This window comes from Acromyrmex echinatior, chromosome 16 (assembly GCF_024713525.1).
Source record: "Acromyrmex echinatior isolate Ae372 chromosome 16, ASM2471352v2, whole genome shotgun sequence".
Taxonomy (NCBI): Eukaryota; Metazoa; Arthropoda; class Insecta; order Hymenoptera; family Formicidae; genus Acromyrmex; species Acromyrmex echinatior.
In genome coordinates, this window is record NC_141867.1 from 5327897 (window position 1) to 5338075 (window position 10179).

At 37.0% G+C, this 10179-nt stretch overlaps 1 protein-coding gene across 1 annotated transcript; it reads left to right on the forward strand.

Annotated features, from left to right (window-relative positions):
- Positions 1-5760: 5760 nt before the first annotated feature.
- On the forward strand, positions 5761-10043 carry ato (atonal). The gene has a single exon (XM_011062405.2). It carries the CDS (start codon positions 8746-8748, stop codon positions 9604-9606), a length of 861 nt encoding a protein of 286 aa, XP_011060707.1. The 5' UTR covers positions 5761-8745; the 3' UTR covers positions 9607-10043.
- Positions 10044-10179: the final 136 nt, after the last annotated feature.

Genomic DNA, 10179 nt, shown 5'->3' on the forward strand with positions numbered 1-10179 from the left:
TCTCAATTTTCTCATAGTTTAAATTTCTAATAAAATTATTTTATGTGTGGTCTAACAAAATTATTTTTAGATCTACATCCAGCAAAAATTTAGATCGTTTAGGAAAATTATTCTTTCTGTAAAATTACGAAGCCATATTAGAGTCTTAAGATATCATTTAAGACAATTTTGAAATAAGAATTAACTTAGGCCAAAGAGTAACTTTTAAATTATTAGATTCAGATCTTTCTCTCTTCTCTTGAGAAAGATAGTTATCTCCGAGTTTTTTTTATATCCTGCGTGACATTAATATCGTGACTGACAAAGTAATTGCACCCGACGATAAAACATACCGTACGTTACATCGTCCGCGAAACTTTGATGCAAAGTTGATCCGAGGATGAACTATAACATATCTTTGTGTGTGGGACCACACAAGTCGATTAACATTAAACTTGGCATACAGGTTCCGCGGAACAATCAACGGTAACTATATATTCAATTTTTATATTTGAATATTAAGCAGTGGCGCATCCTGTTGTCGACGACCTGTCTCCCTCCGTCCTGGACCTTCGCGTTCTCACAATCGAAGCTACGCACACGCATAAGATGGATAACGCTTTTCGATTCTTTCTTTTTTTTCGCTTGTTACGATGCGCAGAAATCGCTGAAGGCATGGACCGTATGGTACTTTTGGCGCACCTCATTACAGTGCTATTACATTTCTATTACGTCAAGTACCATTTGTGTTCAACGGTCCAAAATTTATTCCGGCGAATATGTAAAGCAATTCTCAAAAGTTTAATTCTATCCGATCGTATTAAAGTGATTGAAAGTGAAAAAGAAATATTTATGATAAGATTTAACTAACACAAAGAATCTAGTTACCCAAAAATTTAACGATTCAATGTTTTATATGTTGAATGTTAAGTGTAATAATCAAATAAAATGAATCTTATCACTTAATTATGTTTTAATAATACATAAATATTAAAAAGATTTTTTAAATATTTTTAATTTAAATTCATTATATTTAGATCTGTAATGCGATCGATATGTTTTGAATTTCAATATCTTTCGCATTAAAAAATGTCCGACGCGTTTCCCAATGAAATGCTAACCAACATCAATGTTAGATTATAATTTCATATTCAATATAATGTAATATAACATATATTATATGTAACAATAATATTGAATGTGTTATACATAGCATTGATGTTACTATTAGTTGATATTTACTGGATCCACTGGATCGTCGAATTTTTCACTGGATTCAATGAAAAATTCGACGGAAAACCGAGAGATTATCCACCGTTGTAATTACCAGCGACGTACAGCAGTCAGGTAACCCGTTCATTTTTAAACTATGATAAACTAGTGCTTGCCTACGGGCCAGGAATTTGCTTCTATGATTTATGCTAATGCGACGGACCTACCCTAAAGCAGCCTCCACTAAACGCTCTATTAGGCTTAAGTTAATTACGACTACCTTCCTGCGGCGGGCCGGCCTGACGCCGATCGTTACCATATTACAATACATATATTATGCCCGATTAACGTTGCCAACGCGCGCGCGCGTTTCATGAATGTTAAAAAACATAAGAATGGTCGGTGGTGATTGCAAGTGACCCTCCTTTCTCTCCGGTTTCTATATCATTTGTAGGAAGGTATACTATTTTCCTTTATTACATCTTTTGTTTTCCCGTTGTCCTTTCTCCATCGTACATTAGTTTCCTTTAATCATCTAATCTAATATGATCATTAGCGAAGATGACTCTTATCATAAACATTGATGTACCATTTATGTAAGAGGAATGTAATTTATACTTAATATTGCTTACAAATAGTCTTATAATTAATCTTTTTTTTTATCACACTGAGAAAAATATCTGGTTGAAAATGAACGAATCAGAAGATTCTGATTATTTCGATCAGAATTCCGGTTACCTCAACTAGAATTCTAGTAAATTTAATTAGAAATTCTTTCTGATTCGTCCTTTTCAACCAGAATTTCAATTAATTCAACCACATATTTTTCTTCAATGCAGTATTATGAATTAATAATATACAAAAAGCTTCTTTTTTATCAATTTGTAAAAATTCTAGTAGACAGATGATTTGCATAATTTTTATAACTTTTCAACAATAATTACTTGAAGTAAAAAATATGTAATAAACTTTCTCTAATAATTCTAATCGGGATCCTATTAAGCTGACAAATTTTTGGGATTGTGGAAATTGGGGTCCACAATCGTTGTATCATATATATTATATATTGCAACGAGATTATTAGAAATTACGGAAATGATGGCCCACGCATTTCTAAACGTCCCCGTATTGGGCGGTCTAAAAAGCGGCGAGAGAAGGACCTCGGACAGCGGATCCACGTTCTTTCGGATATGACGGACGATTATCAACAATAACTTCATTTTACCCTGGGACCGATTTCTCAGTGGTTTTTGGTGCGTCTGATCGCGCCGCGAGCGAGACGCGCCGCCTAGTTATTTGCGCGCGCCCCGATATGCCATTTCACGTAATCGCTAATTGACCCCCAGATTTCAGGGAAGACACAAAGTCGCAAACGAAAAATGGACCCACCCCCGTAGCGGTGGCGTCGTTACGCTTCTACGTCGCGGTTGACCACCGAAAGCGTTAAGCTAGCCGCTAGCTGTCGTCAGCTATGAAATACCGATCTCTCAGGGAATTGGCTTTATGACTTCGACGAACGCACGTCTACTATCGGAGATCGTAAGGTCGCTCTATTTCTTTACAGACAACACGTTATAAGTTAGAAAAAATGAGGGTCTTATTGATATTTTGATACCATTTAATTTTTAATTCAGAGCCAAAACGATTTGTGAAGCAATGTATTTTTAATTGAATTATTAAATTAATTTTTGTATTAATTAATTGAGCAGTATTCATCGCGACGACTCTCAACAGCTTTCGTTTCTTTGTTTTTCATTGGTCAATTATTTGATGATGAAAATAAATAAAGTGTATAGAACTTTCAATTTTTAATTATGAATTTATAATTAAAAATTGACATCCTCATAATTTTATTTAGCTTTACAATGTGCTTATTATTTTAGAATACATATTACTGTATTTGAAGTTATTCGTTGTACTATTTACTAATAAGGATTTCCTATTAATTATTATTATATTATTAAATAACAATAAATTTAGAAATAAATAAAATTTTAAATTACTAATTTGTAGTTTAATTTGAAGTATGTAATTTAAAGTAAATTACAAATTAGTAATTTAAAGTTCTATTTATTTCCAAATTTGTAGTTATATGATAACAGAATAGGAAATCCTTATTCGCAAAGGGCAGAAAGAGATTCCAAATATCCGTGTTCTAAAATAACAAGCAGGATCTGTAGCTGAATGAAATTATGGAGACGTCAATGAGCATCCGATTTAACAGGCGATCGTGCAGGGTATATTGCATTCCTTAGAAACGTCGATTGGATCGATTGGTGTTCCAAGACGAAGAAATCACCGCGGGCCGATCGCTCGTCTCGTTTTCGAGCCTTCGTTACGGCGATGGGGCCTCGTTTGAGAAATGTTTCACGCGTTCGGCAGAATAGAGGAGCGCACGTCATGCTTAGAATCACCGGGCAACAACACAACAAAATGAAACGGCGGCGGCAGCAGCACTCTCTCGTAAGGACAGAATGAGGAATCTGAAAAGCGGAACCGTATAATGCGGTAATTGTATTCCCGGAATCAGCGCGGCACGCACTCTCCTAACAAGCCTCTACGAGTTCGTCCTGTCTGGCTGGCTGTGTAGACACGAGAGCAGAGCTGAGAAGCACCCTGGCCACGCATCAGCAGAAGCAGTAGCTCACCTAATAATTAAAAAAAAGAAGACAAACGAGAAACAAATTATTTACATGTCCATATTGTGCTATTTTTTTATTTTATTTTATTTTATTTTATTAATATTTTATTAATATATTTGAAGAATTACATCTGTGGTACACAAAAATAAGGAGAACTTTTATATAAATCAAATAAGAAAAAGATTTCTATTTTCGGTCAAAGCGGATCTTTGTGCTTGACAATATTTATATGCAAATTTTTGCAAATATACTTTTCAGTTTAATGACTGTGCGCCGATTTGAAACTTGAAATGCAATCATAAATTGAAACTGAATTAACATTTTATATTGATCATCAATTTAATAATAATGTTAATAAGTATCTTAAAATGCAAAGAATTTATTGTTGCGAAGAATACTACCTCAACTGGGATTCAAACTTAGAGATCTTTTATGTAATTATAATTTATATATCTATATGATTATAATTTATGCAATTATATGATATTTATCGTAGAAATAGTAAAGATAATTGTTGAATAATGTGTGCCACGCATTATTCATATTTTTTTAATAATCATTAATAATAATATTGTTTTCAAGATTTTGATACATTTTTTAAAAAATTAGTGCTACCATTTTCAATAACTTTTTAGATAGATAGATACAAAAAATGAATAAATACTAATAGACACTAATTTTAGACAAAAATGTGTGTGGAATGCAGTGTGTACTCTTAAGTTATCTTCTTAACATGCCCTAGAAATTTTAAGGAATACCTAAATTCGGAAGATATGGGCGAGTGAGTGAGTTGCAAGTTATGAAGGACGGCAATCCGTTCTCGGAAGGTAGCAATAATGATTTTGGGTTAATTGCTCGCTTCTCGATCTAATGGAGAACATATCTATCAGCACGCTGGATTCAATGAATTATTGATGAAACGTGGCCATGGTAAAGAGGGAGGGAAAGGTCAATCGATCGTCTTTGAGGATGAGGGTGGAATAAACGGCGTTCCTTCGAATATAAGAATTCCAGCCCCAAAATATTTCGTCCAGTCCGCGAAAGCTTACGTCTCTATCTGTGAATGCATATTCATCGAACTGGCCCTGGCTGAAATACAGGGATAGACGCGCACAAAACACGAGGGATAGGAAATCTTCGTGGAGGGCCGGCGGTGGGATCGCCGTCATACGGCGCTCTCATAAATTACCGCTAGTTGCCGGGTAACATGTTATTTGCCACCGAGCTCCACAAATGAGTTCACTTTGTATTTAATTACTCGACTCACGCCCAGGGCGTATCCTGATGGCGGATCCACCCTGCACCGCCGCGGCGGGCCGCCTCGCGCGTAGTTCCTCTTCTTCGCTTCTTTCTTCTTCGCCGCTCCTGCAACGACTCGTGCAATCCTCATTTCAAGCATCGCATTACTTAATTCTACACTTGTTATCAAAGTGGTGTCTTCATCTCTCAAAGCGCTTTATCTATGATAAAACGAATTATCTCTGACTGTTTTTCCACACACTTTTCGTATCTATAACAATATAAATAATTTTTATTGATAATTTCTTACATTTATTTTAGCATTAATCTATATTTTTGTTATAGATTATTGTCGATATTAAGAAAATTGTTTAAATATGCAATTATTTTAAATTACAGTAAAGCATTCTTTGTGGCGTAGTAATGCATTCTCAATTTACATTTGTACAAATCATGAAAATCGAATTATGAGCCGTGTAATTTTGGTTGAGGAAAGCCGTTCCTTGATAAATGCGTTATCTGGTCTGTTTCGATTGCGTCGGCGAGTTTCTGGCAAGTCAAGAAGTCCAGACACGCAGCGGAATGAGTGGGTTGTGCGCGCAACTCCGACGTCACGGGCAGGTAGATATAAAGGTAAAAGGTGGAGGTATATATATATATATATATATATATATATATATATATATATGTGTATGTATAGGTGGATTAGGGCAAGGGCAGAGAGGCAGGTAGGCCAGACTTACGCTGCGCCGTCCTAATTATTAGTTCCGCCACAATTCCATCCGTGGAACGAGATGATAATAGATGAAAGCGATCAATTTTTAAATTGCGCCTGATGAACGGAAAAAAAGCGAGAATATCTCGCGCGGGATATTGGAAATTGACGGGAAACGTGATGCAAGAAAAATCTTATAGCACCTGGGGCCAATGTCTATGTAACTATCCGCGAGAAAAAAATTGTTTTGACTCCCAGAGTAAAAATCCAGAGGACGTTATAATATATTACCTTGGAATGATCTAATGAGGGGGTCTTTAAGTATTGTTGATAATTTATGAAATACTTTGTAATTTTTTTAAATATAATGAAACGTGCATTCAGTGTTTTATTTAGGGCTAATGATTTGAACCGGCAAGTGTTTGTATAATAAAACTTTTATTATACAAACACCCATCAAGTGAATTTCATTTATTATTAAAATTTTTTTATTACAATTTCTCTAATAAAATTTCAAGTTCGAAGATTTTAATGCGAAAATCGAAATTTATGAAAACTGATAAGGTATTAATACAAGCAAAGAGACTTATATAAAGAGATTTATATAAAATTCTAATTGTATCTAAAAATTCTATATCTACAAATTATATCTAAAATTAACCAAATTTTCCAAATTTTCAAAAAATAATACAAATATATATATTTTTAATTTCCCAAACTTTTCTATATTTCTAAGATTTCTAATAATTTTAGGAAATGAGTCACGAAAATCAAGAATATCTTTCTTTTACGTTTTCTATTTATTTTTTCTATCTCACAAGTTCTCGCATTTTTTTAAGGAAACTTTGCCATACTTGGGACACTCGAGACGAAATCGCGCGTTGTGCCGCGGAGTCGTGCGCGTTCGCATTTTGCACGGGAGTGTTCTTACCGAAAAGATACGGAAGGTTTTTAAGTAGAGGATTATCGTTCCGACTACTTAGGAAGAATTTTCGGGCGGCTGTGAGACGATCTCCGAAATCCAAGACGGCTGCACGCTCGGAACGAGGAATGACAGAGATCGGGTTGCTACGGACCACCGTGTCGTGGTCGCCGCAAACCTTATCCTACCTGTTTTCGCTAATTGAGCGAGTAAAGATGTAACTGGACCTTACGCCCTTAAAGTATTTGCACCCTTTTGTGCAGACACGATCCCCGTTTTTATCTCGGAAAAGCGAGTGACCCGAGCCTGCCGATCTCTCGATTTACATGACACTCGAACGGAGTTAATGCATTTTGGAAAGTTTTAAATTGATCTTTCTTTAGATCATATTTAAAGACTAAATGTTTTTATAATACAACTGTTCCTTAGACTAAATTTTACCAGTGCAAGCAATCAGCTCTATAAGATATTATCCACGGAATATACAACCTGAACTTAATTTATACATTGAGAGAAAAAATGCAATTACCATAATTTAGCTATAATTTATAGGGACAAAATTGTCATTTTTAGAGACAATTATGTTATTATAGTTATTTTAATTATGCAAATGGCAACTAAAGGTTATAATTGTACAAGTTTTACATATAGAATTAATGTATATAATTTCAGAAATTATAAAATGCCTTATTTAACTATGTATATGTACATTAATTTTTCATATAAAAAAATTGTATAGTTATCACTATGTCTTTTTTCTGAGTATATAATAATGAATGAATTTTTATATAAACTTGCACTTTGCCACAATTAATAAAGATAAAAACATTAAGCTTTTTTAAGAAGATAATATTTTCAACTCTGAGATTTGTGCAATACGATATCAGAAATCTTTCATGTTTAATGCTTTCATTCAATGAATCTTTGAGATTGTTTTCGCATGTAATGTACATGACGTTAAAAAAATGACAAAAAATTTACCAATGTAAGAGATATCATAAAAAAACTCATTTTTATGACATCTCTTACATTGATAAATTATATATTGTTGGATAGTTATATAAAATAAGGTGTTCCAATTACAATACTTAATATAATACTTTCCACCTGCCACGAGGGTCTGTTGTATCGGACCACGAGGTGCATATATTCTCCCCTGTGCACATGTTAAAAGTAATTTTCCGGTATCGCGTTTTACGTAAAACGACGCAAGAACGTAAAATGAGGAAGTGTCTTGGTAGCAGATAGTGTGCAATAGACAGTAAGTTGTTACAAAAGAGGGTACTCGTTATCGCCATTATAATTCTTAATTGCATTTTTTTGTGCACATTGCAAAAAAACTTTAAACGAAAATTCTATTCTGTGTGATAAAAAAAAAAAGAAAGAAGTAGAACTTCAGCAAGTCAATCCAACTACGACCTAGCTCAATTCATTTTCGAGAATGCTTGACCGCGATTTGTTCGTTCACTACTCAAGTTCCTCTGCTCACATCTTTTTGTGCGCTATGACTTTAATGGTTATGCGGCTCCATGTGCGAGAAGATCGTGCGTGTACGACGGAGGCGCCGGGCCACCTGTTGCGGCCCCAGCTCGCGTATCCCAGTCCAGTCGGGTCCGGGGCCCCGGTACCAATCGCAAAGTGGGGAATCGAGCTCGATAACGATTGGTGGCCCGGCACGTGCTACGCGAGGGTGCCTCGCTCCGCGAACGCATAAATATCCCGGCTCCGGTCCACCCGACTTCAGAACTACCCCGTGGCTCGACTAGACGAGAATCGATCGAAGCGCGAGAAAGTCATCCGGGTTCATCCTATTCCACTGTCGTCGATTTTAGTATCATCGTGCTCTTTAATATCTCGTTCGACCCAATCGCGATCCAGTTAAGAGGAGGCGGTATCTTCGTTCTCCATCCCGTTGAAAGAAGTGCGAAGTTTCAGTGAAAGGGAGGTTTTTTTTTTAATCGAGGCGAAAAGAAAGCTTATTCTTCGCTGTCTACGTGGAGTCGTCGTGTGCATCGATCCAACGCGCAGATCCTGCTATGGAACTGCAGGAGATGTTTCGCTACGGATATATGTTCCCGCCGCGTGAGGACGAGCCGCTCGTGCCTGCTTGCGCGTACCTGGACCTGAATTACGCAAAGACGACGAGTAAGACCGCCGTCGGCCTGCCACCCGTCAGTACCCTCACCGTACCGCAGAATCTCGTCTACGACAGCAGCAATTGCAGCGACGGCTGGCATACTCCGAGTCCAACGGCCAGTCTGCGATCCGTCAGTCCCGCTACCACGTTGTCGATCTCCTCAGAACCGGAAACGATTAACAGTGCGCCAACATATCGGCTACTAGGCTCGACTATCAAGGACAAGAGAAACGTGACGAAGAGAGGATCGATGATCGGGCTGAGTAACATTGGGAACAAGCGACTACACGTGGACGCGATGGATCACCTCATGGCCGAGGAGATGATTCATTTGGACGTCGAGCGCGAGGACATCGAGGAGACAATCAACCTGGACGCCGATAAAACGCGGTCCTGCCATAGCAGCATTATCAGCAACTCCAGCAGCGGCGGCCTGTCTGACAGGACGTTGGACGGCGACAGTGAAGAGGATGCGGATGAGGTCAGCGACGGAGGTGCGGATCATCCGGAGAATGCGCACGTCACTTCCGGCGGACGCGATTCCCGCAGGAAGGGCAAGTACGTCAACTCAACCATCGTGAGGAAACGCCGGCTGGCCGCGAACGCACGCGAGAGGAGGCGGATGCAGAATCTGAACAAGGCATTCGACAGGCTGCGCGCTTACCTGCCGACCCTGGGCAACGATAGACAGTTATCGAAATACGAGACGCTGCAGATGGCTCAATCCTACATCACTGCACTTTATGACTTGCTGCAGTAAAAAGGAGGGAGACGCAAGAGGGAAGAAGAAGAAGAAGAAGAAGAAGAGAAAGAGGGAGTGCGTTCATTCGCCGCGATACCGGAAGTCAAGTTCGCCAAGCAAAAAAAGTCGATCTAACAAGAATCCGCGAGTACTTCTTTGTAGAGTAGTGATTCGCGAGTTTTTTTCTAGACGTTATTTAATCACGATCGAAGTTAAAACAATTGAAGCTATACATGGAAAAAAGATTTTATTGACGTATAAAAATTTAGGTAGATACAAATTTAAAAATGATTAAAAACGATTTTTTTTCTTGGATTATCTAAATAATTATGTAGGAAATAATGTTGTAAAAAGTTTTAACATTTTAACAACCATTTAAACGTCCTACATAATAATTTTGATAGTTTAACAGAATTATTTTAGGATCTGTGTCTATTTAAATTTTTAGCAAAACCATCCTCTTTATATATTAGGTGTTGGAATTAATTCGTAGCGTTTTTTAATGAAAGAATGTTATTTATTTCACATGAGCATTAAAAAATACATTAATGAAAGTACTTCCCATCACTTGTAAAACGCTACGAATTAATT

Excerpts from the sequence above, each read along its gene's own strand:
- ato (XM_011062405.2), top strand. The coding sequence starts at position 8,746 with ATGGAACTGCAGGAGATGTTTCGCTACGGATATATGTTCCCGCCGCGT.